The 25,154-nt window shown below is 55.4% G+C and overlaps 2 protein-coding genes and 1 non-coding gene across 20 annotated transcripts in view; 2 read left to right on the top strand and 1 right to left on the bottom strand.

Annotated features, from left to right (window-relative positions):
* The first annotated feature begins 3,460 nt into the window (after window positions 1-3,460).
* On the top strand, window positions 3,461-3,562 carry LOC111757433 (small nucleolar RNA U13). Its single transcript, XR_002791783.1, has one exon. It is a non-coding gene; the product is annotated as a small nucleolar RNA U13 (small nucleolar RNA).
* Window positions 3,563-6,958: 3,396 nt separating this feature from the next.
* On the top strand, window positions 6,959-17,765 carry Sqstm1 (sequestosome 1). 5 transcript variants are annotated; one of them, XM_063230457.1, is made up of 8 exons: window positions 6,959-6,980; window positions 11,480-11,575; window positions 11,949-12,178; window positions 12,269-12,410; window positions 12,984-13,064; window positions 16,222-16,448; window positions 16,544-16,736; window positions 17,229-17,765. In XM_063230457.1, exons 2-8 carry the CDS (start codon window positions 11,524-11,526, stop codon window positions 17,387-17,389), a joined length of 1,086 nt encoding a protein of 361 aa, XP_063086527.1. In that variant the 5' UTR covers window positions 6,959-6,980; window positions 11,480-11,523; the 3' UTR covers window positions 17,390-17,765. The 5 variants fall into 5 exon arrangements, with proteins under 5 accessions (XP_063086527.1, XP_063086523.1, XP_063086526.1 ...); XM_063230453.1 differs by lacking the exon at window positions 6,959-6,980 and adding an exon at window positions 7,923-8,170; XM_063230454.1 differs by lacking the exon at window positions 6,959-6,980 and adding an exon at window positions 7,924-8,170 and having other exon boundaries at window positions 17,232-17,765.
* The window catches only part of Mrnip (MRN complex interacting protein), a 23,783-nt gene continuing 15,753 nt past the window's right edge, over window positions 17,125-25,154 (bottom strand). Inside the window, exons 3-8 of one of the 14 annotated variants that reach the window (XR_010040992.1) lie at window positions 25,012-25,100; window positions 20,406-20,469; window positions 19,573-19,731; window positions 18,864-18,942; window positions 17,802-18,030; window positions 17,125-17,314 (exon numbers count right to left, since the gene is read on the bottom strand). Coding sequence is in view for 9 of the 14 variants with exons in the window: in XM_063230463.1 (XP_063086533.1) it covers window positions 17,304-17,314; window positions 17,802-18,180; window positions 18,864-18,971; window positions 19,573-19,731; window positions 20,406-20,469; window positions 25,012-25,100 (810 nt within the window). In the remaining 5 variants the exon portion in view is untranslated. Of the gene's footprint in view, window positions 17,315-17,801; window positions 18,181-18,863; window positions 18,972-19,572; window positions 19,732-20,405; window positions 20,470-25,011; window positions 25,101-25,154 lie in introns of those variants that run through there. The other 13 variants (XR_010040994.1, XR_010040996.1, XM_063230463.1 and 10 more) reach the window with 13 other exon arrangements.

Genomic DNA, 25,154 nt, shown 5'->3' with positions numbered 1-25,154 from the left:
AAATGAAATGTCACAAATCACATCATCTTTCCTAAAAGTCATTAGTTTTTTTTTGTAATTTCCCCTTTCCTCTTCTCTTTCCTGTATGTTTGTTTTTTGAGACAGAGTCTCCTTGTATAGCTCATGCTGGCCTTGAACTCACTGTAGAGCTCAGGGCTGGCATCGCATTTGCAGTGACCTTCCTGCCTCAGCCTCCCCACCATTGGGATTACAGGTTTGTTCCACCACTCTTGGCTTCCTTCTTGTATTAACTTGGTACATGAGCTTTCAATTCCTAACTGCTTTGTATAAGAATAAAATGTTTCTCTGTTCTCTTGCTAATCTGTTTTTTTTTTGTTGTTGTCTTTTTCGTTTTTTATCAGTACCGGGGATCGAACTCACGACCGCCTGCTTGCAAGGCAGGTGCTTATGCCGCTGAGCTAAATCCCCAGCCCTGCTAATCTATTTTACCTGTTTAAACCACCAACCTCCAGTACTCAACCTAAGAAAGCAGAGGGAAAAAACTGCTTTTTAGGCTGAATGTGGCCCACACCTGTAATCCTAGCACTGGGGAGGCTGAGGCAGGAGGATCACTGAGTTCCATCCAGGCCAGCCTGAACTGTGTAGCAAAACCCTGTCCAAAAAGACCAAAGCAAACAAACAGTTGCTTTTCTGACAAGGCCACCTAGCAAGGCTTCCAGAAATGGGGCGGGAAGGAGACCTGCGCTTCTGAGTTCACAGTACTGCCTCCTCCACTGAGGAGCAGGGGGTGGGGATGGTAGTCTGACCAAGCTTGGCTGTGCTGCAGTAACTGTGTGCATGGTGTTGGGATTGAACTCCGGCCACATGTCCTGGGCTAATACTGTGCCCCTGAGCTGCACCCCTTTCTGTACTGGGGAGTGAATCCAGGGTCTTCAGTGGTGCTGCATTCCCAGGCCTGTTCATATATTTTGAGACAGGTCTCACTAAGTTGCTAAGTTGCTTGGGTTGGGCTCAAATTTACCATCCTCCTGCCTCAGCTACCAGAGGGCCGGTACTACAGGCGTGGGCCACACACATGGCCAGCTGTGTGCTTCACAGGAATGACCACCTGAACATTGCAGGGTTCCTTGGCAAGGGAAGGAGAACTCTTCAAACTAGCACTGGTGAATAACAACACGTTCTGGCTTTGCAGTCCCTGGCTTTTTTGTCCCAGATTCTTGGTCAGAATGAAGCCGAGGTGTCCCCAAAGGAGCAGGTGAGTGAGTATATGTACAGCACTCAGAATGCTTCCCCACAGAGGTACCAGCGAGCATTCAGAGTGAGTATTCAGAGCTGCTGTTCCCAGGGGCAGCTATGTCTGGACCACCAGGTGCTGGGTTTCTCTCCTCCTGTAGCTGCACTGCAGTCCAGAACCTCAGAGGTGGCATGGGGCTCAGGAGAGGGTGGTCAGAGCTGTTAGATAATTAACAACTCAAAATGCAGTTGCCATAGCTCAGGCCCACAGGGATCCCCATGCTTTGGTTGATGACCAGTGGGGCCAGCTCCTTGGCATGCTCCTGCTTCCTGGGGACCTGTGTGCCTGAGCCCCAGAGCCCAGCTCCTGTGGCACAGAGCCGAGGGTGACAGGTGCCAGCCTGCTTTGGAGTGGGGCCACCAACTATGACCATCACAGAAGGAAATTGCAGCCCAGGTAAAGATGACATTTGGCATTATTTGTGGTTCCAAAATCAGGCAATATGCAAGCCATTCCAGGAGGCCAGTAGGTATTTGGGTGATGGGGCAGAGGGGTAGGCGTGAGGGAGGAGAGCTAGAGAAAGCAGAAGCAGGACAAGGGGCAAACTGGACACCTCAGTGACTTTCCTCACAAGGCGGGGCGGGAGACAGAACAATAGGAAAATAACTAGTTAGCACTGGGTTACCTGAGGTTAGTGCACACACACACACACACACACACGTGTGTGTATGTGTGTGTGTGTGTGTGTGTGTGTGTGTAGTAAGTGGAAAGAATCGGCCTTCTGAAACCAGGAGTAGGTGACCTACTAGCGGCTGAGGCAGCAGATAGGAACCGCGAGGCCGGCAGCTTAGGGCGGAGCCCCGGACGTTAAAACGATCTGCTGCTGAGGGTTACACGAATGCAGGAATCTGCCGGCCTGAAACCTGTTGATCTGAGCGCCAGAGCGCGGGGTGCATTTGGCCGCTTTGGAGCAGTGGAGGCTCTCCAGGCCCCCAGCTTCCATCCCCAGCTGACAGGAAACCCCACTCTCCTGCTTTCTGGGTTAGAACTTAGTTCAGTTTTCTGAGTCTAGCAGGACGACTCCATTTGGCTGTTGGGGCCTTGTGGCGAGCTTTGGCCTTCTGTAATTTCTCCTGTTTCTGTCGCAGTTGCAGGGACGACCGCAGGCCTTTGTGGGCAGTTGTCCAACACTTGCACAACCCCCCCCACCCCACCCCCACCCCTTGGGGGAGCCAAGCCCCAAGCAGCCCACGCGAGAGGGGGCGGGCGGCCCTAGCGATGGGGTGAGCAGGGGCCTGGGCGGGAGATCTGGGTGCTTGAGGTCAAGCGGGGCGTATGCCTCCAAGAAGCGGGGGAGGGGCGCCGTCTCCCTGGGGGACCCCACCGCGCGGGACCTGCAGGAGACCCCTCAGGCCGTGCCCGCCGCCTCCCGCCGGCGCCACCTGCTGGCCGGCTGGGTCCCCGCTCCGCCCCGCGTCCCCCCGCGGCCGGCTTCTCGCACCCCCGAGACCGCGTTGCCCCGCTGCCCCAGCCCTGCCCGCTCTCCCCAGGGACTAGGCGACGCCCGGGGCTGGGGTGGGGGTTGGCTGCTGTGCCCCGCGAGCTTCGACTCCTCACGGCGACCTCTCCCTGGCTGCCCCAGCACTCAACACTCACATCCAGGGACAGCAGCTAGACCTTGGAAAACCATTTGGGGCGCGGATGGGAGATGGTGACAACACAGCAAAGGCTGAAGAATCGGAGGTCACGGCCACCCCGCGGCTCCAAGCTCCACATTCAGGTCTTCTGTCCGCCGTGTCTCCTCCAGGACCCAGGTCGGCTCCAGGCCCAGGCGGGGCAGCCAGGCCACGCAGCCTGAGCGTGGTGGACCCGATGGGACACGCAGACTCCACGCTCTTGTGGACAGCAAGCAAAGAATGGCACAGGGCACACTTGATGAGGACGGAAAAGCAGCTATGTGCGCTTTACATTTTTATTTATTCACTTAGGTAGCAGGGATCCAACTCACCACCTTGTGCTGTCCAGGCAGGTGCCTGTGCTGCTGAGCTAAATCCCAGCTTTTTTTTTTTTTTTTTTTTGAGGCAGGGTCTCACGCTGTAATTCAGGTTGACCTTGAACTCATAGTGAACCTCCTGTCTCAGCCGCCCTTCAATTTTTCTTTTTTTTGTACCAGGAATTGAACTCAGGACCTTGCACTTGCCAGGCAGGTGCTACCTCCCTTCAAAGTACCTTTACTGAAAGTCACAAACACAGTCGGTGCTGACGATCCTTCGGCTCATGAGCGTAATGACTGTGTGTTTATGCTACATGCGTGAGCTGTGCCTCCCTCAGACCTTGCTACCATGCCGGCAGGTTTCCTGTCTGACGTGAAAAAAAATAGAAAAAGAAAAGAAATAGTGCCGGGGTGACACTGTGAGCTATGCAAATCAGGCTTTTGAGCTCAAGAGCAAGACAGAAAAGGAAGGAGCGAATTTCTTTGGTCCAAGTTTACACAGAATGAGCCCAGTGATGCAGGGAGTGTGATACAGGCCTCCACTGGCTCCGAAGTGTGAGAGAAATAAACTTGCAACCTGCTGGGTGCCTGCTACGCCAAGGTTGTGTTCTCTAAAGTCAAAGAATGAATTTTAGGAGCAATGGAGGTTAAGAGCAGGAAGAATTTATTGAGAGGAAGAGAACTGTGTCAGAGAGACAGAAGGAGATCCTGGATTCCCCACCCCACCCCTGTTGGACAGCACGGTTCAAAGCTGTGCCCTAATAATGTACACCTCCTTCTTCCCAGAAGCCCCTATGGCTTCTCTCTCCCAAAAGTCTGTGCCAAAGTTCAGGCATGTAAAGGTTTACCCAATCCCCTCACTCTCACAAAATAAATCAGCTCACATCAGTACCCAGAGCCCTTCCCCCATCAGAGCCTATAGCAGGCAGAGCCTGCCCTTTGTGCATGCACAGAGAGCCCCCACAGCCTTCTTTGTGGTGACTCCCTCCATCCCCTCATTAAACTCTTTTCTTACCTTGTCTTTTTCTTACCTTTTCTTACCTCCTCTCTCTTAATGTTCTGGGCTACTCTAGACTGAGTAGAGTTTCCACCCAACCAGAGTGGGTCTGGGGGGCCCTGCTTCTTGAGGCAGTTTTACAGAGGCAAGGAGGAGCCAGGTGGCAAGCCAGGAGGCAAGGCAGGTACCAGGGTGGGGCAGGACTGTAATAGGACTGCAAGTGCTTTGGTAACAGGCGTCCGGTGGGAATTGTGAGGTGTGAGCAGAGACCACTGGAGGCAGAGAGGCCCCAGGGTGCAGGCAGGCAGTGTTAGGAGGCCCTCTGGAGGGAAGAGAAGCCTGGCTTCCTGGTGGGGCTTGAAAGAAGGCAAGGGGCAGCAGGTAAGAAGCTCTTTGCAAACATCATGGAGCTGAGAGCTCCCCCTGGCAGCTGGGCGCTGGGCAGGCAGTGGCCTGGGGCGTCTGGTGTAAACCTCTGGGTGTCTTTAGATGTGCACTGCTCCTTTATGACACCGCTATTTCCTGGTGCTGAGTTGGGCTTTCTCTGAGAACAGTGCTGCTGCTGCCAAACAGATTGGGCTGGGCACTGGGTGAGTCCCATCTGAATGGAGCCTGGTAGTGGGCATGGCCTGAGGGACTAAACTGTGGTCAGCAGGTAAGATGAGTTCGGTGGCTGAGGTAACACCCAGTAAGTGGGGATCAGACAGAAAGCCAGTCACATAGCATGCATGCATGGAGACAGGGACTTTTCCTGAAGGGTGGGGCAGGTTGGTCCCCACCCAAGGTGATTGGTGCCTGTGTGGAGGACCAGGAACCCTGTGCTGCCTGCTTCCTGCCTCTTGCAGGGTTTTACGGGTGTGGTCCTTTCTCTGTCCTGGGGCCTGACCTTCCCATCTGCCTGCCTGTGATCTTTGTAAACAATTTCCCAGTCTCTAACCCCAGGATGACTTGAGCTCAAGTGGGTGGAGAGAGTTTAGGTAGGGCTGGTTCCAGGGTGCTACCCAGACTCAGCTGGGCTGAGGAAAGTGAATTTCACAGCCCCCTAAAGTCTAGCTGTACTACAAGTCCTCCCACTCTTGACCGTTTCATTTTTCTTTTTTTTTTTTTTTTTTTTTTTTTGTCTTTTTCCTTTTTATCGGTACCGGGGATCGAACTCATGACTGTCTGCTTGCAAGGCCGGCGCTTATGCTGCTGAGCTAAATCCACAGCCCCTACCGTTTCATTTTCTTTGTGTGGTCTTTTGAGGCAGGGTCTCACCATGCAGTTCAGGTTGGCCTTGAACTCAAAGAGGAACTTCCTGCCCCAGCCTCCCCAGTGGTGGAACCGAAGGTGTGTGCTACCAAATCCCTGCTTTTTGAGGCATTTGAAGGACAAGGGAAGAGCCCTGGGCAAGGCTGCCAGTAATCCCTGTACTCTGGGAGAATAAGGGAGGGGGATTGAAAGTTCCAGGCCAACCTGGGCAACTTTGGGATTTATGAGACACTATCTCAAAAAAGACCAAAACAAGGGTTGGGTGTTTGGCTCAGTGGTGTAAGTGCCTGCTTGGCTAATGCAAAGTTGTGAGTTTGATCTTTGGTACAAAAAAAAAAAAAAAAAAAAAGTTGGGTGTGGTGACACATGCCTGTGATTCTGCTATTTGGGAGGCTGAGGCAGGAGGATCATGTCCATGGGGGGGGGGTCGGTAGGAAGAGTGACCTTCCTGCTGTGGCACACTTTCTTCTATATTCATCATTTTAACTTTGTTTTTAAACTGGTTAACATTTTCAGGTATGCTGGAGGTAGAAAAACTGAAGGATCCCCCAAAGCACAAACTCTAGCTACACCACTGACCCCTGTGAGTTGGAGGCCAGCCTGAGCCACCCAGTGGGATAAAATAAGGCCTGAAGGTGCAAGTTCAGTGTGAAGGCCTCGGGTTCATTTCCCACTATCCTAGAAGGAAAAGAAAAAAGGTGAGAGGAGGTGGTTACTTGCTGGAAGGTGGTAAGGCTGCTCGGTCTTAATGTCGTGTCAGACCAAACCACGAGCTGCCCCCTACAAACAATAGGAACACAGGGGCAAGCAGAACTGATGGCCATAAAGATTTAGGATGGGCCACATGACCTCCCTGGTGCCAGTGTCCAGCACTGTCCACACACCTGCACTAACCATCCAGACTCCTTGGAATTATAAATCTGTCCCCAAACTCTGCATGAACTGATCCCTGCATCCAGACCAGCTTTGGTATCACTCTGATCTCAGCCTGCCTGCACCTGGACGGAGTCAGTGCAGCCTCCTCCCTGCCCCAGCTTGGCTTAGGTGTCTCCTCACATGCAGCCTTTGACCCTGCTCTGGCGCCAAGCTGCCCCCTCTCCTTCCTGAGGTGCCCAAGACATGCTCTGGAGAGGGGCGCAGAGGACAAGTGAGCTGGGGGGCTGGCCTGACCCTGGCAGGACAGGGGAACTGGTTAGGGCAGCCTTGTCCTCTGAGAGCTCATTTTGCTCTGGGGTCCCCAAAGATACCTCCGAGCCCCTGCAGCCCCTCCCCACCCCTGCCAGCTGTCGCTGAGATGGTGGCAGTTGGGGATTCCCCTGTTAGGTGGTGGTGGTGGTCATGGGACAATGACTCATGCAGGCAAGGCCGGGCCACCTGACCACAGGCCACAGAGAGGGCCCTGCCAGGGAGTTCCCCAGGGTTGGGCGCCTGGGGGGCCGGGTGAGAGCTGTTCCAGGGTTAGAGCTGTGGGACCCTGGTTCCAGGCCCCAGGCCTCTCTTAGCCTCTCCACCTTTTCCCCTAAATCCATGACAGGCTCCAAGCTGTGAGTAAATCAAGAGTCACTGGTAGCTGCAACAGGGGGGGGAGCCCTTGAGCCACCCTGAAAGCCAGGTTCCCAGAGCCAGGGCTTTCCTGGGGCCCCCACCCACTCAACGGGCCTCCAGCTGGGGTCCGGGGCTGACAGCTGGAGGGGTTTGGGGGCTCAGGCTCCTGAGCTGTGCTCTGCAGGCATCTCTGCTTGGCCTACCGTCCCGACCCTGTGTGCAGGAAGGGGATGTTTTTCTGGCTTCCCAGCTGGATGAGGTCTTATCTGGGCTCTGCCATGTGCTCTGGCTGCTCTGGAGCCTTCGGGGAGGGAGCCCAGCCACCCTTCCCTTCATCTCGGCTTCCCCAGCTCCAGCGCTTTCTCGGCCCCCACAAACCCCACCGCCGCAGTCGCGGGAGCGACCCGGGCGGCCCCCTGGTGTCACCCGCAGCCTTCCACGCGGCCCGCACCCCTTCCTCCAGCCCGGCAGACGGGTGGTTCTGCGGCGCTGGTGGTTTGAGGCCCTGGCTGGCAGCGAAGCCAGCAGCTTGGGAGCCCGCACCTGCCCACCGAGCTCCCGGTGACCCCGGCCTGCGCAGGAAGCCCACGGGCGCTGCCGCAGAGCCGGAACCCCAGTTGTCGTTCGCAGTCCCCCCCCCCCCCATGCTGGGCCTGAGGACTGACTGCTGAGTCACGGCCAGGCCGAAGCCTGCGAGGGTCCCCGCGCCCGAGGGCGGGGCTGAGCCGGGCTAGGGGTGTATGGGTCTGGGGGCTAGCGCAGGTCCGGGCTGGCACCAAGGGGCCCCCGGCGACCTTGGGGGCGGCGCTGAGGAGGGGGCGTAGTGCAAGGAGCCCAGTCAGCGCGGGTCACGCGGCGCGGTCCGGGAGGCGGGGCAAGGCAGCAGGAGGCCACGCCCCCAAACAGAGGGGCGGAGTTTCGCGTTTCCATAAAAGCGGCGCGCGCGGCACAGTCGCCGTCCCGCTGTGCTCCGAGCTCGTCATGGCGTCGCTTACTGTGAAGGCCTATCTGCTGGGCAAGGAGGGCGCGGCGCGCGAGATCCGACGCTTCAGCTTCCGCTTTAGCCTGGACTCTCAGGTGGAGGCTGAGGCGGCGGCGGCGGGCCCTGGGGCCTGCGAACAGCTGCTGTGCCGCGTGGCAGCCCTGTTCCCGGCGCTGCATCCTGGCGGCTTCCAGGCGCACTACCGCGGTGAGGGCGGCGCGGAGCGGGTCGCGGGGTCTGCGTTGCCCAGGTGGCGCGCCGAGCGTCCTGTGCTGTTCCGCTGCTGCTCCGGTGCCTCTGAGTCCGGGCCGGCTGGCGGCGGGGAGCAGGCTGCGCGGACGGCCGGGCGGCGGGGACGGGGACGGGGACGGGGACGGGGACCGGGACCGGGACCGGGACCGGACCTGGCTGAGCGTTCCAGGGCGAGCGGTCGATGCCGCCTTTGGAAGCCGGGCTTGCCCGGCCCGGCTCGGCTTAGTTCGGCTCGGCCCGGCTCGGCTCGGCCCGGCTCGGCTCGGCTCGGCCCGGCTCGGCTCGGCACTGGTTCGGCACGGCGCTGGCCGCGCGCGGCCTGCAGGGCGGGGCCGAGTTTGTTTTGGCTGTGCACCGCCTGTGGCCAAGGCCCGCCCCGAGGAAGGGGTAGGGCTGGGGCCGCCCCCGGGGACCGCCCTCCTACTAGGCCGCGGCTGTTCTTTAAAAAGGCTTTTCTGTGTGTAACTTTACTGAGCTGTAGTTCATCTTTTTTTTGGTTACCCGTTTATGTGTCTTGTTTGTTTGGTTTGGTGTTTTGAAGCAGAGTCTCACTATGTAGTATAAGCTAGCTTTGAACTCACTCTGTAGCCCAGGCCAGCAGCCTCCTGAGTGCTGAGATTACAGAGGTGTCCTCACACCCGGCAGTTCACCCATTTAAAGTGCATAGTGCATGATTTCCTGGGAATGTGCCTGTAAGCCAGCACTCTGGGAGCCTGAGGCTGGGTGGGGGTGGCGCGTGATTAAAAAGGAGTTCAAAAAGTGCTGAAAAGCTTCTCAAATTGTTAGTGAAAATTCCAAAAGCCTGGAAAAAAAGCCAAATGCTAAGCATCATAACAAGGCCTAGGATTTAGCCTACCAGGTGTAAGCACCTGCCTGTCAAGTGCGAGGTCGACAGTGCGATCCCCAGTACCAAAAAAAAATTACACAAAAATATTTTTCATAGAATCATACTTTCCCCCCCAAGAAGCAGGACTAAAACGCAAGATCTTCACACTAAGGTACATTCCCAGTACTTTTCTTTAATGTACTTTTTTTTTTTTTTTTTAGTAAGGGGGGGTTTGAACTCATGACCTCATGCTTGCCAGGCAGGCGCATACATCACTGAGCTAAATCCCCAACCTTAATGTATGTAAACATTTTTAAAAGACTATTTCAGTTACCAAGTTGCTTGCCCAGGATGGTCTCAAACTTTTGATGACCCTCCCACCTCAGCTTCCAGAGAGCGGGGTTACTTTAGTTGCTGCACCTTGTAGAACTCATTGATTGGTACTGGTTTAGTTAGGATTTTTAGATTTGCTTCGGTGATACATATCTAGGGATCTGTCCATTTCTTCTGTATTTTCCTTCTTATTAGAATGTAAGTTCTGGCGTTGGAGATTTAGCTCAGCGGCATAAAAACCTGCCTTGCAAGCAGGCAGTTGTGAGTTCGATCCCTGGTACCGATTTAAAAAAATAAAAAGCATGTAAGTTCTGAAAGTAGGTATGGATGATCTGAATTTCTGCAGGTTCTGTTGTGATTTCAGTCTTTTCATTCCTAATTGCATGGATTTGAGTTTTGTCTTTCCTTCTTTTAATATACGATTGGCTAAGCATTTGTCGATTTTTACTTAATCTTTCAAAGAACCAACTCTTTAATTCTTTGTATTTTCTTAGTCTGCATTGCATTATTTTCTGCTCTGATCTTTTAATTTTTTTCTTTTATTTATTTCAAATCACAATTTCAGAAGATTTATTTTAAAGATAGTAAAATCCAACAGAACACGACAGAACAAAGCCGATCAAAACAATGCAGCAGAATTGGTACAGAACTTCAAAGCAGTATTACCGGGAAAACAATAACTACCAGAGTATATCTTGTTATCTTCACAATAGTTGTCCATTCCATTAGATGTAGCAAAACACCATAAAACCAATCAAAGCAGAATATTGAGTAAAAGCAAAACAATCAGAATAAAGCAAAATGGTGAAAACAATATTGTACTTCAAAGACAAGATAGAAGGAAATCACTCATATTTGCTATATTGCATACTGTCATCCTCTCGAGACATGCTCAGACCACTGGCTCCAGACTAGCCTCAGCCTCAGATCGCTGGCCTCAGCCAAATTCTGGCAACCTTGGTAAAACATGTGGTGGTGGGGATGGGATGGGCAGGGCCAGACGTTGCTGCATGACAATGGACAGTGTTTGATTCTCAGCTCATATGGGTGCTGACTACCTCTGCCTGGCTTGTGAAGCTGGCACAGCTCACCAGGAAGGCTGGCTAGTTGGTTTCTTGGTTGGTCTCCCAAGTCCCAGCATCTGCTCTGATCTTTATAGTGTTCTCCCTCGAAGAAGGTTTGGCCTGCTCTTTTTCTAGAAGGTTGAGGTTCAACATTAAGTTGTTTGAGCTTGTTCTGTTTTTGTGATATGGGTATTCCTTGCTATACAGTTTCCTTGTAGGGACCACTTTGTGTCCCATAAGTTCTGGTATGTTATGTTAATTATATCTGTGACCCGTTGGTTGTTTTGGAGGATGTTATTTAGTTTCCATCTGTTTATGATGAAGTTCTTGTGGTTTCTTTGTTGATTTCCAATTTCATTGCACTGTGGTCTGATATGCATGGGATAATTTCAGCTCCTTGCAAGGTTTTTTTCCATCTTTGAGGGCTGCTCCCTTTCTTGTAAATTTTGTTGTCTGGTGGTTCAGCCTACAGGTAGAAATCCAGTTGTTTTTTTTTTTTTTTTTTTTGGGTACCAGGGATCGAACTCATGACCTTGCACTTGCCAGGCAGGTGCTTATGCCACTGAGCTAACTCCCCAGCCCGTTTTTGTGTTTAGATGGGGTTTCACTATGCTGTTCCATCTGGGCTTGAGTGACATTCTTGCCTCAGCCTTCGGAGCAGCTAGGACTACAGGCATATGATTCTGTACTGCATTTAAGTAATGAAGCTGCAGTTCTCCTTCAAATGTCTTTTTTCTTTTTCTTTCTTTTTTAGACAGGCTCTCAACTTAACCATCCAAGCCATTTCAGCGTGAATGGGCAGTCTTGCTTCTTGTCCCTACTTGTCTGGCGCAGAGTTTAGAGCCCTGCAACAAGTGCTTGTTGGCCTCAGCATGTCTTAGCAGCTGTGTCTGGGGGAGAACCCTGTGTGCTCATGTGCTGTCTTGCTCTTTTTTTGCGGGGAGAACTGGGGAATGAGTAGGGCTTCATGTGAGCTGGGCTTATATTGTGCCTGATTGACTCCCCGGCCCTGATGTGCTTGCTGTCTTGTAAACTCTCTAGATGAGGATGGGGACTTGGTGGCCTTTTCTAGTGATGAGGAGCTGATGATGGCCATGTCCTATGTGAAGGATGACATCTTCCGCATCTATATTAAAGGTAAGGGCTGCCACATGGCATTGTCCAGTGAGGACAGAGCTGTTGTTAAGTGCTGCCTCTGGCCTGAGGAGGGGAGTTCATGTGCCTGCCAGGGGACGGGTCTGGTGCTAGGAGTGGGGGAAACCACGGTGATTTTGGGGAGCACCGAGGCACCACGCACAGACAGGGTTCCCTCCCTGTGGCTTCTTGCTACCCACGCCCCATGTCCCCAGTGAGTGACCAGGACGTGGGACCCTCCTGCTGGCGCAGACTATCATCTGGACATCTCACTTTGGAGTGTATTGTCGCTCTGGATAGCCCAGTGCAGGTGCAGGAGGTAGCGGGGGAGGGTTCAGGGCTTCACCCTCACCCTGTCCCTCTTGTCTCCCCGCAGAGAAGAAGGAGTACCGGAGGGAGCACCGACCCCACTGCGCACAGGAAGCGCCTGGCCCCATGGTGCACCCCAACGTGATTTGCGATGGCTGCAATGGGCCTGTGGTGGGGACCCGCTACAAGTGCAGCGTGTGTCCGGACTACGATCTGTGTGCCACCTGCGAGGGCAAAGGCATCCACAAGGAGCACAGCAAGCTTGTGTTCACCAGGCCCCCAGGACACTTGGCCGAGGTAGGCCCCTGTGGCTTGAAGCCAGTGTAGCCTGGCTGAGGCCTGGGACCTTGGTGCTCACCTGCCTGCCGCTCTGCTTCCTCCGCTCAGGGCCTGGTTCTCAACCGCCTGCTCCGGAAGCTGAAACACGGCCACAGAGGGTGGCATGGCTGGGAGATGGGCCCCCCAGGCAACTGGAGCCCTCGGCCTCCTCGGGCAGGGGACATCCGCACCAGCCCTGCCTCAGAGTCGGGTAAGGCCTGTGCCTGGGCGGCTCCTCGCTGAACCTCCCTGGGTCCTGCACCGCTGTCCCTCAGTAGACCCTGGGGCTTCCCAGCTGCCTCGCGCCATTCAGTTCTCACAGACTCTATAGAACACAGCATTGTTCCATTTCATCGAGGGCACAAATCGGGGTGCCTCAGTGCACAGGCTTTCCTTCCTGCCCACCAGTCTGCCCGTCTGAGCTGTCCGGGAGGCTCTCTGGCCTCTACATCTCTGATGTCCTCTGCTTCCCTTGTGTTACTGTCAGGAAGGTCAGCCAGCGATGATCAAGTCTTTTAAAAACATGGTGAAGTTAAAAACTTAAACACCGCTTTGTGGGACAAAGTTGGGGATACTTGATTTTGAATGAATAGCAGGTCTAGGACATAGAATTTGCATATTATGGACACTGAGCTCTGGGGGTGTAGGCTGAGGTAGAGGGAGCCTGGGATATTCGGGCTAGAGTGACGGCTGCTGGGATTATCGGGCTGTGGTGTGCAGGTGCTGGGACTGCCATGGGTGTCCAAGGCGTTAAGGCTATCGTTTTTGTTTATAAAAATCAAAGCTTCTGGCCCACCCGAGGATCCCGGAGTTAGTTTCCTGAAGAACGTAGGGGAGAGCGTGGCAGCTGCACTCAGCCCTCTGGGTAAGTGACTTCTTTGTCCGGGACCCTTTGAGTCATCCAAGTGGTTGGGTGATGTGGTAGGCACACGGCCTCTTTGCAACTTTCATCTGGCATGAGGCTGAGGGACAGGAAAGCAGCATACTCTTGGTTTGGAGAGATGCTGTGACCTCCTCAGAGTCCCCTCTGCCATGTGCCGCAGGCCACAGTCACCTCAAGCCCAGATTCTAGGACAAGCTCCCAGTTGTCTTTGTAGATTGGCTGGTGAGCCAGTCTCATGGAGTCACCCTAGTAGTGAGGGTAAGGACTGGCTGGTTCCCTTCTGTCTGCATTGTCCCTAAGCTGAGCCTTAGGGATGGGACTCGGGACTTGGTAGTTAGTGGTGCCTGGGTGTTGGCCCCATGCAGTGTCAGGGAGGAGTGACGGGGTATTGCTCCAGCTGACAGCTGGCTCTGGCACAGCAGGACCCTGGGGTGGTAGCCTAGTGTGCTGGGCCCTGACCTGTGCTATACACATTCTGCTGAGGTTGGGGGGTGGTGCCAGGCTGCATGATAGAAGTCTTGGGTCAGGATGCTAATGGCTGTGGCATTGTGCTGAGGAGTGTACTTGTCCTGTGGTGGCAGGAAGTGCCCCCCTCCTGGACATGTCTAGTCACAGACAGGAGGGGGCCCAAGCTACCCTTGCAGTGTCTTTCTCCAGGAATGACACCCAGAGGTTGTTCCACAGGGGCTCACTCTGCCTGGGGTATGCTTGGAGGGGCCACATGTGGTTTCTGCAGGGAAAGGCTCTGAGGTGTCCTGAGCTAGGCTGTGCTGCTGAGCTGGACACAGGCCTATGCTCGAGGCTCCAGTGCATTTCCAGGCTGATGGGGAGGGCTGTTTGGGACATAGGCTGGACCCTGAGGGCCACGTCTCTGGACCATAAGAGAGTGGACAGCACCTTTCTGGCCTGGCTGAGCACCAGGCCAACTGACAGGCTTTTTGGGGTCCACACTGGTGTGGAAACTTCACTAAGATGGTTGATTTTTGGCAGTTTAGGGGATGGAGGCCAGGGTAGATGCCGAGGGCTCCTCCACTGTGGGCCATGCTGGCTCTGTGCAGTCACCCAGGAAAGCGCCCTGCAGTGGAGCAAGTCAACCCCAGGCTGATCCCAGGGGCAGACCTTGAAACCAACCTGAGGCTGCTAAGTGGGTAGTGGTGGGCTCTGGGGTCCCTGTGTGTCCCACTGTCCCCGAGCTGTCTGCTGCTCAGAGCCTATGGACTGATCTGGATTCCCCACTCGGGATGCTGGGAGGCATTTTGGAAACACTCAGAGGGCTCCTAGGAAAAAGGTCACAGCTTTTAGGGGCTGGAGATTTAGCTCAGCGGCATAAGCGCCTGCCTTGCAAGCAGGCAGTCGTGAGTTCGATCCCCGGTACCTATAAAAAGGAAAAAGACTTTAAAAAAAAAAAAAAAAAAAAAACCACAGCTTTTGCAGGGTTTTTAAGAAGGTGTACACTATTTGCTGTTTTTCTTCCGAGGCAAGCTTTTGCCAGGTAGCCCAGGCTGCCTGACCTGGGGATCTTCCTGACTCAGCCTCTGTATACTGGGAAGGGCATGTGCCACAGGCCCAACTTTGCTTGAGCCTTTTTGTGATGTGTATGCAGTGCTGGGGACTAGATGCAGGGGGGGTCTTGTGCTATACCCCATCTTTTGGCAAACTGCTAAAGTAACAGGTGGCCAGGACCAAGAGAAAGGGGGCAGCAGTGAGATGAGGTCACTGGGCTTTGGAATAGAAGGGGGTGAGAGCCAACAGGAGGGTGGCTGTGCAGCGGACACTGGAGAGATGTAGGGCCACCTTTTAGGTACCAGTGAGTGACACAGGCCAAGGAGCAGCGGATAATGTGAGAGGCCCCTGTCTTGTCAACCAGGGAGGATGCAGCAGGGTCTGGGGCCACCCTCAGTGCAGGCGTCTCAATGCCTTGCCCTTGGCCATGGGCAGTGCAGCACAGCAGTGCCCACACCCCTGGCCTGCAGCCCACACCTCGGACAGGGACAGGATGAGTAACAAGGAAGCAGTGTCAGAAAGGTCTTGAAAATTAACGTTAGCAGAGAAAAAAAAACTTTTAAGCAAGACTTATTTCTTTGACAGGCTTAGGTTTTAAGGTTGCCTCAGAGCTTGACCTCTGTGCATAGATACAGGAGCTTCCATGTGCCTAGGTCCAGCTATAGAGAGCCCTGGGTGCCGGACTATGGAGACACAGCGCTTGTGCTGCCTTAGGTGTCCCAAGTCACCCAGAGGTGATTTCACTCCAGGAGAGAGTGGGTGGGTCTCCAGTAAATTCCAGACCCCCCCACCCTTTGTCTTTTTTTTGAGACAGGGTCTCACTATGCAGTTCAGACTGGCCTTGAGCTCACTTTGTAGCCCAGGCTGGTCTCGAACTTGCAAGGATCCTCCCACCTCAGCCTCCCAGGTGCTAGGATTACAGAGTGCTAGGATTACAGGCATGAGCCACCACACCCAGCTCAGACACCTTTTTAGGGGGTTACCCGGCAGGCCTGCAGTCAGTTTCCTGCCCTGCCAAAAGATCATGTATTCCAAGAATGGAAAGATGAATAATTGGCATCCTAAGGGGAGGATGAGCAGGAATTCCAGAATAAGACTATACAGAGGGAGTTACCATAGGAACCGGAGTGTTTCTTGGTGAGGATGTTGACTTCAGGGAAAAGCAGCCGTTGGAGCTGGGGACCAGAACTGATCACCCCAGCCTCTGGCTGCTGGAGTACTGTTGGATTCAGGGGCCCCAAACATGGTTGCTACAACGCACATGATTACTAGAATGCTGGGAGCTTGTGCGTGGCGAGAGATGCAGACAATGGGTGCTGGGGACTTGGGGGAGTCTGCCCCACAGTGGCCGCCTCTGACCTGAAGTGCTGCTTCCCTGGCCACAGTGACAACGTAATGGCCACCCCTTAGAGGTGAGCACTTGTCTGATCCCAGCACCAACAAAGACACTGTCATATGATCCATAAGGCAGCCTAGCCTTGGGGTATACTGGGACAGAGGGCAGGGCAAGGCCGAGTGCCCTGTCACCGCTCCGCTCACACTGGTGATGCTGAGCCTTCTAAACCTGTGGTTCCTGCACGGGGCTCCTCCCTGCACAGGCCAGCCCTGACCCCAGTGCCTGCTGCTTGGCTTCCAGGCATCGAAGTTGACATAGATGTGGAGCATGGAGGGAAGAGGAGCCGCCTGACACCTGGCTCCCCCGAGAGCTCGGGCACCAAGGACAAAGGCAGCTCCCAGCCCAGCAGCTGCTCCTCTGAGCCCAGCCCTCCGGGCAGCAGTGGCACAGGCACAGGTGCAGGCACAGCGCAGGCTCTGGCAGAGCAGATGAAGAAGATTGCCCTGGAGTCCCCAGGGCAGAGCGAGGTAGGCCTGCCCCCTCATACCTCCTCAGGGCCAGGGGACAGGGTGACACCAGCGCCTCTGCCTTTGTGTGCTCACAGCGTGTTTTCTTGTAACAGATGGAATCTGACAACAACGGTTCTGGAGGGGACGATGACTGGACTCACTTGTCTTCAAAAGAAGTGGACCCGTCCACTGGAGAGCTGCAGTCCTTGCAGATGCCGGAGTCAGCAGGGCCGAGCTCTCTGGACACCACCCAGGAGGGGCCCACAGGGCTGAAGGAAGCCGCCTTGTACCCCCATCTCCCCCCAGGCAAGTGTGCCAGCCTTGTCAGTCCCTGAGCCAATGGGGGCAGCGGGTCCGGGCTTAGGTCCTTTGAGTCCTTGTGCTGTGAGCTCAGTCAGTTTTAGTCATCTGCCAAATTTAATAGGTAGACCAGGAATGAAGGTGATCAGCAGGCATGGCATCAGGTTGCCTGAAACATGATGCACCAGGGAGGCTAAAGCTGGAAGAGGGTGGATTTAAGCCTGGCCTAGACAAATTAGTGATGTAGGGACTTTGTCTCCAAGTTGGAAGGAGTGGCTAGGGGTGCAGCTCAGGGTGAAAGCTGTCGGGAGCACCCCCACAAGGCCAAGCTGGTCCTCTGCGCCCATCTTGGAGTCTGAGCTCTGTGGGAGTGGCTGTCCCAATGACTGGAGACCAGTGAAAGCCATGTGGCTGGGTGGTGTTGTCTTTCCTGGTTCGGTGTTGTGTGGCCCAGACTGGGCTCAGCATTGCCCAGCTGAAGTAGTCCTCCTGTCTCAGCAGAGGCTGACCCTCGGCTGATCGAATCACTGTCGCAGATGCTGTCCATGGGGTTCTCAGATGAAGGCGGCTGGCTCACCCGGCTCCTGCAGACCAAGAATTATGACATTGGGGCAGCGTTGGACACCATCCAGTACTCCAAGCAGCCGCCACCCTTGTGACTGCCTGGGCCCCGTCCCCTAGTTGCGCCCGTGTAGTGTAGGGCAGCAGACCCTCTGGGGCCACTTTCTGTGTCCTTCCAGAATCTTAGGTGAGGACGTGTAGAGCCATGGGGCAGGTGATGCGGCCATAGGCAACAGAGCCAGGTCCCTGTCCCCACCCATGTCTCACCCACAACCCTGAGCTTGCTTACAGTGAGTAATTACACAGATGCCTGGCTGCTGTTGGGGTGCTGTCACTGCCCCTGAGGCCTGGGGAGGGACTGGTGAGGGGGCCTTTGCTCAAGTGCAGCATGGTGCCCGAGGAGAGCCCTGCCCTGCTGCGCCCTGTCTGCAGACCAGCAGTCACCTCTGATTAAAGCGCACGCACTTTAGCCCAGCCCCTCCTCTGCTGCCTGAGGCCTAGGGTTCTTACTGTGTGGGGGACGCTGTTGTTCAACGGGAGTGCGGCCCAGCAGTTGCACCTCACAGGGTGTCATCGAAGTCCTCCCCGGTGGAGAAGAGGCTGCACAGTTGCTTGCGTGGCACCTGCTGAGACCTGTGGGCCCAGGTTGCCTCTGGGGTGTCCCCAACCGGCACAGTGGTGATAGGCTCACTGAGGTGGCCTCCTCTGGGGAGCTCGGCCCATGCTGGCCTGAGTCCTTCTGCAATGATGCCAGTGGCTCAGTGCCCATCTGTGACCTGCTTCTGGGTGACAGCAGAAACTGTGCCCCTTTAGAAGATGGGGCCACACTTGGCAGCTCCCCCTGGAGAGGAGCAGGTTTGCTGGTGCTGTAGGGCCTGTGGGGTGTGTCCTAAATGGGAAACCGAGTCAGTGGCTTGGGTATGGCTGTGGGGTGACAGGCACAGGCTGCTAGTGTCTGCTCTGCTCTGCTCCCAAGGGCAGTGCACCAGTCCCACTTGCATGCTGACAGATGTCCCCGAGAGCAGATACTCTCTGTGGGCCTGCAGCTGTGTAGACATCTGAGCCCCTGGGAAGGTGCAGATGCAGACTTCACCAGCAGCACCAGCTCTGGCGCTGGGGCGCTGGCTTCTGCCACTTTGAGAGCCAGAGGAGCTCTGAAAATGGGTTTGTTGCTTACAAAGGGACAAAGACAGCAGGGTTCCATGAGACATCCTCCAGGTACAGGGAGAGGAGAGGATCTGCCCTGTTTCACTGTGCCCGAACTGGAGCTGCACGGTCAAGGAATCCAGGGTTTTGCTCAGCCCAGCCCGTCAGGGCTGCAGCCTGTGACTATACAGCCTCAGCCTCCTGGGGTTGGTCCCTACTCGTGTAACAAGTCAGAGTCTGGGCCATGTGCCTGCCTGGGGTTACCAGGCAGCTCAGAAAGCTTGAGGCCAGCGTGGGTGCGTCAGCTGCAGCACTGTGGTGAGCGTGGCATGTGCAGAAACTTGGGTCCAGCGCAGCGGTGCACACCCCACCCCCAGGCTTGCTCCTAGTCACGTGACCAGAGATCGCACCAGCTCCATCACTGACCTGTGATTCCAAGGTGACCCTGGTGTTTCCCAAGCCCTGGACATGGAGGCTGCATGGAGGCTGTTTTGTGCTTCGTCTCCTGGGAGGGAAAGTGTCGTGACCATCCAGCTGTAGGCAGAGGGTCCCCTCAGAGTGACAGCACCTTGGGGTGGGCCTGGTGGGTCACCAGCCTCTGCCCTACTGCCCTTCTTAACCACATTGCCTCCCTGAGACCGAGGGGAGCTTGTACAGTTGCAGCCACACTCCAGGCTGGAAGCTCCCCAGGCCCATTAGCTACGCTGGCCACACCACACCTACTCGGTGCCTTTAAAGCTAGTTCCTGCTGGATGTGGTGCACACTAATCCCAGCCCTTGGGAGGCTGAGGCAGGACTGCCATGAGTTGGAGCCCAGCCTGGATTATATATAGCAAAGGCCCTGACTGGAAAACCATGCCAGGTGTGGTGGTAACACCTATCTGGAGGCTGAGGCAGGAGAACGGATCCCACTGGGCTCAAAGCCAGTCTGGGCTGCACTACATGGTGAGATGTGCCTCAAAACAAAAGGCACAGCACCAGAACACCCCAAAATAAAACCCTGATTCCTCCCGAGGTGTGGGTTGTAGAGAAGGAACTGGGTACTACACAGTGTGTCCACACCCCACACTGTAGTCAGGTTATCCTGGAAGGGGTTCTCCCAGTCACGACCCGCAGGAGCCCTGGGCCCTGGCACCTTTTGCTGGGGAGGGTCTGGCCACATGGTGGGCCTGGCTGCTCTGGGCTGTGTGCGCTGGGACCCTTGTCCAGGTACTTCAGCCAGCGGCTCTCCGAGGGCCGGGCCACGCCGTGTAGTGGGGAGGAGGTGTGGAGGCCCTGGAAAGCAGAAGGACAACTGTCCGAAGTTTCCCTGAGCTGAATCTCAGCACTCAGAGGCTGAAGCAGGAGGAGCTGGGCTACACAGTGGGCTCGAGGCCAGCCTGAGCTGCACAGCAGGACCCTGTCGCAGGGACTGATTTGGCTCTGGGGCTACAGAGGGGATTGCAGGACCCAGGTGCAGCAAGGGGCTGTTTGTTGGTTGCAAGCTTCTCCCTCACGCGCAACATGACTGAGGTGACCAGTGGCCAGGGTACAACTGTGGTCCTTGAGCAGAGCTGGCTCAGCAGGACACTGCTCCAGATGCCCATGGTCCCTCCTGCCTCTGCCTTCTGAGAAGCTCTCATGTGCGAGGGTGCGGCTGCAGTGTCACTGGAGGCCACACTATACTGAAAGGCAGATCCCAAATTGGAAGTGTCAGTGGCACCACTTAAGCTGCAGCTGAGGCTGGCTGCAACTCAGGTGACCGTCCTGTCTAGGTCTGCTGGGCTCACTTAGGTGATCTGATGGGGGACAACAGCCCAGTTTCAGGGGGAAGGGAATGAGGCTCCCGCTTAGATCCCACCCTGGAGCAGCCAGCTGGCACCTGCTGCCTGGCCCTGCTCTGACTCGTTTCCGCTGGCTGCGAACAGTGGCCGCTTTTGTCCACGCCCACTGAGCCAGGCCATGGGCCAGCTGTTGGGTACTGCCTACCTGCAGGCTGCTACTGCCGCCAGTTGGCCCAGGACCTGTGGGTCCCTCCGCATCCTCTGGAGACCTGTAGGGAGACAGCACGTGCATGGAGGTGGCACCAAGGCTGACGTGGGCCTGTGGTGGGCCATGGGGACAGTGCTGAGCCTGGCTTCTCTGGTCACTGTGTGAGCCACAGGACCAGCCGGGGCCTACACACAAAAATGTCAGTGGGGCTGAGTGGCACCAGCCTGCCCTGCCACTGCCGGGACAGACTGTACAGGAGACAGCCCGGCAACCCGGGGAGGGAAGCAGACACCCTCCTAGCCCTCGGGCTGCAAAGCTGCTTGCACCAGAGAGTGACTCTGGCCAGGCACAGTGGCATAATGCAATCCCAGCCTCTAAGGCAGGAAGACCACAAGTTCAAGCCCAGCGTGGACTATTTTGCAAAACAGTAAGGCCCTAAATGAAAGAGGGCTGGGGATACAGCTTAGGCTGGTCAATCCTCCTGCCTCAGCCTCCATCACAGGTGTGTGGCACCATGTCTGGCTCCAGGTACCCAATGGGTGACTGAAACCAGGACAAAGCCTGACCTTCATTTTGTGTTGGTCTCCTTTATCACCTGAAGCCCACAGCTCCCTGCCAAGGGCATCAGGCAGGCAGGCGGGGCTAACTGCCGGCTCTGTAGTGCCATGGTTTTGAACTGATGCAGCCCACCTCAGCCCTGGGAAGATGCTGGGGACAGCCGGTGATCCTCCACAGTCTGGCCACTCCTGCGCACACAGTCACCTTGGGGTCCCAACAGCTCGGGGATACAGTAGGGACAAACTTCACAGCCACCTAGAAACTGGCTTGAATGTTGGCCTCCAGCACACCTACCGCCCATGACACCAGCTGCTCCCGGCTGCTCGGCTCTGACGCGGCCCACTCGGGCAACCTGTGGCCCTCACCCCATAACTGGTCCTCTTTAGGGGGCCCCGAAGGCCCTGTCTGGTGACAACAGAGGGCTCCTGCCAGGACAGCGTGCAGAGCCGGGTGTGTGCTGGATGGGGGGGCATGCATGGGAGGGGGTGACTGCAGGGTGAGGCCAAGACCACATCCACTCTCAGACCTGACTGCTGTGTCACCTGGCAGAAATGGGATCCAGTGAACCCCCAACTCAACATAAACCCTAGTCAGGAGTGTGTACCTGCAATCCCAGAATTCTAGGAGGCTGAGGCAGGCAGGAGGAGCCCAAGTCTGAGCCCAGCCTTGGAAACTCAGTGACAGTGACACTACCACAAAACACACACACACACACACACACACACACACACACACACACAGGCTAGCGGTATAGCTTAGCGCAAAGGCTTCAGATTCAGTCCACAATACTAAAAAATGAACGACAACAACACAATGGTCCCTCTGCCTTAGCTGCCTTTTATTCAATAGAAGCCAATCTTTCTCCTGGGGCTGTCAGGAGGATGAGACAGGGTCTCCTATCGATCAGGCTATCCTGAAGAGTTAGGTGAGCACTTTGCTGTGAGCTCCTGCCAGGACGCTGTCTACCTTCTATGATTTATGAACTCAACTCCAGCTGGGTGTGGTGGGGCACACCTGGGAGGCTGAGGCAGGAGGATCACCTGGGCTACATAAAAACAAATAAGGGGTTGGGGGTTTAGCTCAGCGGTATAAGCGCCTGCCTTGAAAGCAGGCAGTCGTGAGTTCGATCCCTGGTACCAGTAAAAACGAAAAAGACAAAAAAAAAAAAAATCACAAAACCTCACCCTAGGGTGGGGTCGAGCTCAGTGCCAGGCAGTGTGTGTGCCCAGCACGTGCGAGGCCTGTCTCTGATGTCACACTCAATGAGTCCAGTGCCTGGTGCTCTCTTCAAGCTTCTCTCCAGCTCTGCCTCTCTGTGCTGCCACTTCAGGGTGCCATTTCAGGATGTTGGCATGCCTGAAGGCAGATTAGAAACTTTTTGTATTAACTTACCGAAGTGTTCCTATGCTAGAATACATCCATTTAGATGCACAGTTAGACAATTATTCTTTTGTGTGTTTTGAGACAGGGTCTCCATATGTAGCCCATGCTGACCTTGAACTCAGAGCTCTCTTTCTGCCTCAGCCTCCCCAGTGCTTATTTACAGGTGTGCCCCACCACACCCAGCAAGAATCACTTTTTTTTTTGATACTGGGGATCAAACTCAGGACCTCACGCTTGCCAGGCAGGCGCTGTGCTGTTGAGCTAAGGCCCAGGCCCACAACTGTTCTCAGTGATGGGCACCTGCCCCGTCTGGTTTGTCTGCGCCTGTTCCCTTCTTCTTTCCCGCTGGAGCCCTGCTTGGCCTACCTTGTATTCTCTGCTATTACTATTTGCTCTCATTGATCGGCTGGAACTCGGCACAGGTGTGCTGAGTGCAGCACCCAGCTCTCAGCTCCGGGCTCAGTGTGCCCTCAGGCCTCCCCAGGGGCCAGCAGCTGTGAACGGGGAGCTGAGGCCAGCTCCCCCCCCCACCTCCCAGGACTCTGATCCGCCCCACCCAGAGGCTGGAAGAAGAGGCTGCCACTGGGAAGGCGGCCATGGCGGGACAGGGCGAACCACAGCTGCCTCATGCTGGGGGACAGTGACCCCACTGCTAGGGGACCAAACCCCTGTGCTTGGGAGCCTTCCAGACCCTGACCGTGGCCTCCGAGACAGGGAAACAGGGCGAGGGACACTGCTGGGGAAAACGCATGACAACACAGCAGCCCTGCAGCTGAAAATGCCCTCCCCCAGCACACCTCAGCTGCTTCTGTCTCAGACAGGCTGCTCACTGTGACGCACGTTGTGTAAACTGTCCCCAACTGACAAGCGTTCCACCTCTGCACTTCCCGCTTGCTCATCACATAAAAGCCCCCGACCACCGGAGATCAGGCCTGACATTCTGGGAGGGATCCCGATGGGCGCCCGCTGACGTAAACAAGCCTGCCTCCGGTCCTGGCTGCCTGTCGGTGCTGGTGTGGCTGTTGCCACTGCAGCATCAGAGTGGCATTTCACACAGGTCAGAAACTTCCTGTTTCCATCGGAATAGCCTACTGCTGCTCTCAAGACTAATTAGAAGACACTTTCCCCAGTCCTTTCTTTGCATGTGGGCACAACCGATCACCACATAGTTTTTTTGGAGGGGGCAGGGTCTCACTGTGAAGTTCAGGCTGGCATGGAATTCACTACGTAGCCCAAGCTGGCCTTGAACTCAGGGAATCCTGCCTCAGTCTCCAAGGGCTGGAATTACAGGCATGTGGCCCGAACACAGCTGTGAGACACACTTGCTGATCTTTCTTACACATAACAGGAAGCCAATGAATCTTATGCCAGTTTACACAAGGCGTGATGGCAAGTGAGCATTTGATAAGATGCTATATTCCCAGTGACTCATTTATATAAAAAGGGATAACCTTGGTCTTGGCGGACACAAACATCCCCTTTCCTCTACCCTCTGGGCTGCAGAACATACTTCTCCCCCAGCTTTAATAAATGTGTTCTTTGTGCCTGGCGTGGTATCACATACCTATGCTCTAGCACTTGGGAGGCTAAGGCAGGAGGACTGCCTGTTCAAGGCCAGCCTGGGATACAAGGGGGACCGTCTCAAACACCACCACCATAAAAGCCACCACCACCGCCGCCACCACCACCCAAGACCAAAGACAAAAGCCTCTCAGATTAACTCAGCAATGTAAGCAGAGCCTCCTGATTCTGCGAACTGCCCTAGCGACGAGCTGAATCTGGAGGGGACGGTTGATGTGACTCCCACAAGGCTGGCCATGCAGCCCCTGGGTGGGGCTCTTCAGGAGCCCGTTGGGTCCAGGGTGTTAGAGGCTGGGACCTAGGAGGGCCCACCAGGTATGGCTCCGAGACAGGCAGCGTGGAAGGATGAAAGGCAGAGGCACCGTGCTGGGGCTTTGTGGGGGCTCTCGAGCTGCACGTGCTTGTATGTGCCCTGCCCATGGCCGCAAGGTGCCTCCAGCCAGCAGCTGACGCCCGCCCTGAGGCCCAAAGGCGCCGCCCTTCTGGGACTGGGACTCCCACTCCTGTTTCCTTTTTTCTTACACTTGCTACTTCCCCAGCCCAGTGTGTGCCTGCTGTCTGCTCTGCGGTCCTGGAGACTGAACCCAGGGACGCTCTACACGAAGCTACATCCCCAGCCCTTTTTATCTTTTTTTAAACTTTGAGACAGGTTCTTTCTAAGTTGCCCAGGGACAGGCATGGTGGTGATGCCTGTAATTCCTGCACTCTGGGGAGGCTGAGGCAAGAGGATCATTATAAGGTTAAGAAGAGCCTGGGTTACAAAGCGAGCTCAGGGCCGGCTTGAACTGTATAGGGAGACCCTGTTCAAAAAGACAAAAAACAAAAACAAAAAACCCCAAAACCCTAAAAAGAACAACTAAGTTGCCCAGGTAGCACTGGCACTTGTGACCCTCGGGCCTCGGCCTCCCTAACTGCTGAGAAGCCTTCACCTTTTACAGTGCTGCAGTGCACTGGCAACGCTGCAGCCAGCTACGGGCGGTTACTGCACAATGCAGTCATCTAAGGATCTCTGCTGTCCACGGCCACCACCCGGTCAAGACGAAGCAGCACATGACAACACGCCCCTCCCCAGCCCCTGTACCTGAGTGACAGCTCCGAAGCCTGTCCCTGTAGCAGATTTAGTTTTTGAACGTGGCGTCTGCAGTCAGCACCAGAGCCCTCACCATAAGTCTAAAAAGGAAAAAACAAACTAAACTGTCTGCATCTCGAAACGCTGGGGGCAGG

The sequence above is a fragment of the Cavia porcellus genome, unplaced genomic scaffold (genome assembly GCF_034190915.1).
Source record: "Cavia porcellus strain 051 isolate PalLab524CR breed Dunkin Hartley unplaced genomic scaffold, mCavPor4.1 scaffold_19, whole genome shotgun sequence".
In the NCBI taxonomy this organism is placed as follows: Eukaryota; Metazoa; Chordata; class Mammalia; order Rodentia; family Caviidae; genus Cavia; species Cavia porcellus.
The sequence above is the reverse complement of the archived record's forward strand: the minus strand, read 5'-3'. Positions and strand labels throughout refer to the sequence as shown.

Excerpts from the sequence above, each read along its gene's own strand:
- Sqstm1 (XM_063230453.1), top strand. The coding sequence starts at position 7,963 with ATGGCGTCGCTTACTGTGAAGGCCTATCTGCTGGGCAAGGAGGGCGCG. Across the intron at positions 8,171-11,479 it reads CTTCCAGGCGCACTACCGCG|ATGAGGATGGGGACTTGGTG; the intron begins GTGAGGGCGGCG and ends TAAACTCTCTAG. Across the intron at positions 11,576-11,948 it reads CTTCCGCATCTATATTAAAG|AGAAGAAGGAGTACCGGAGG; the intron begins GTAAGGGCTGCC and ends GTCTCCCCGCAG.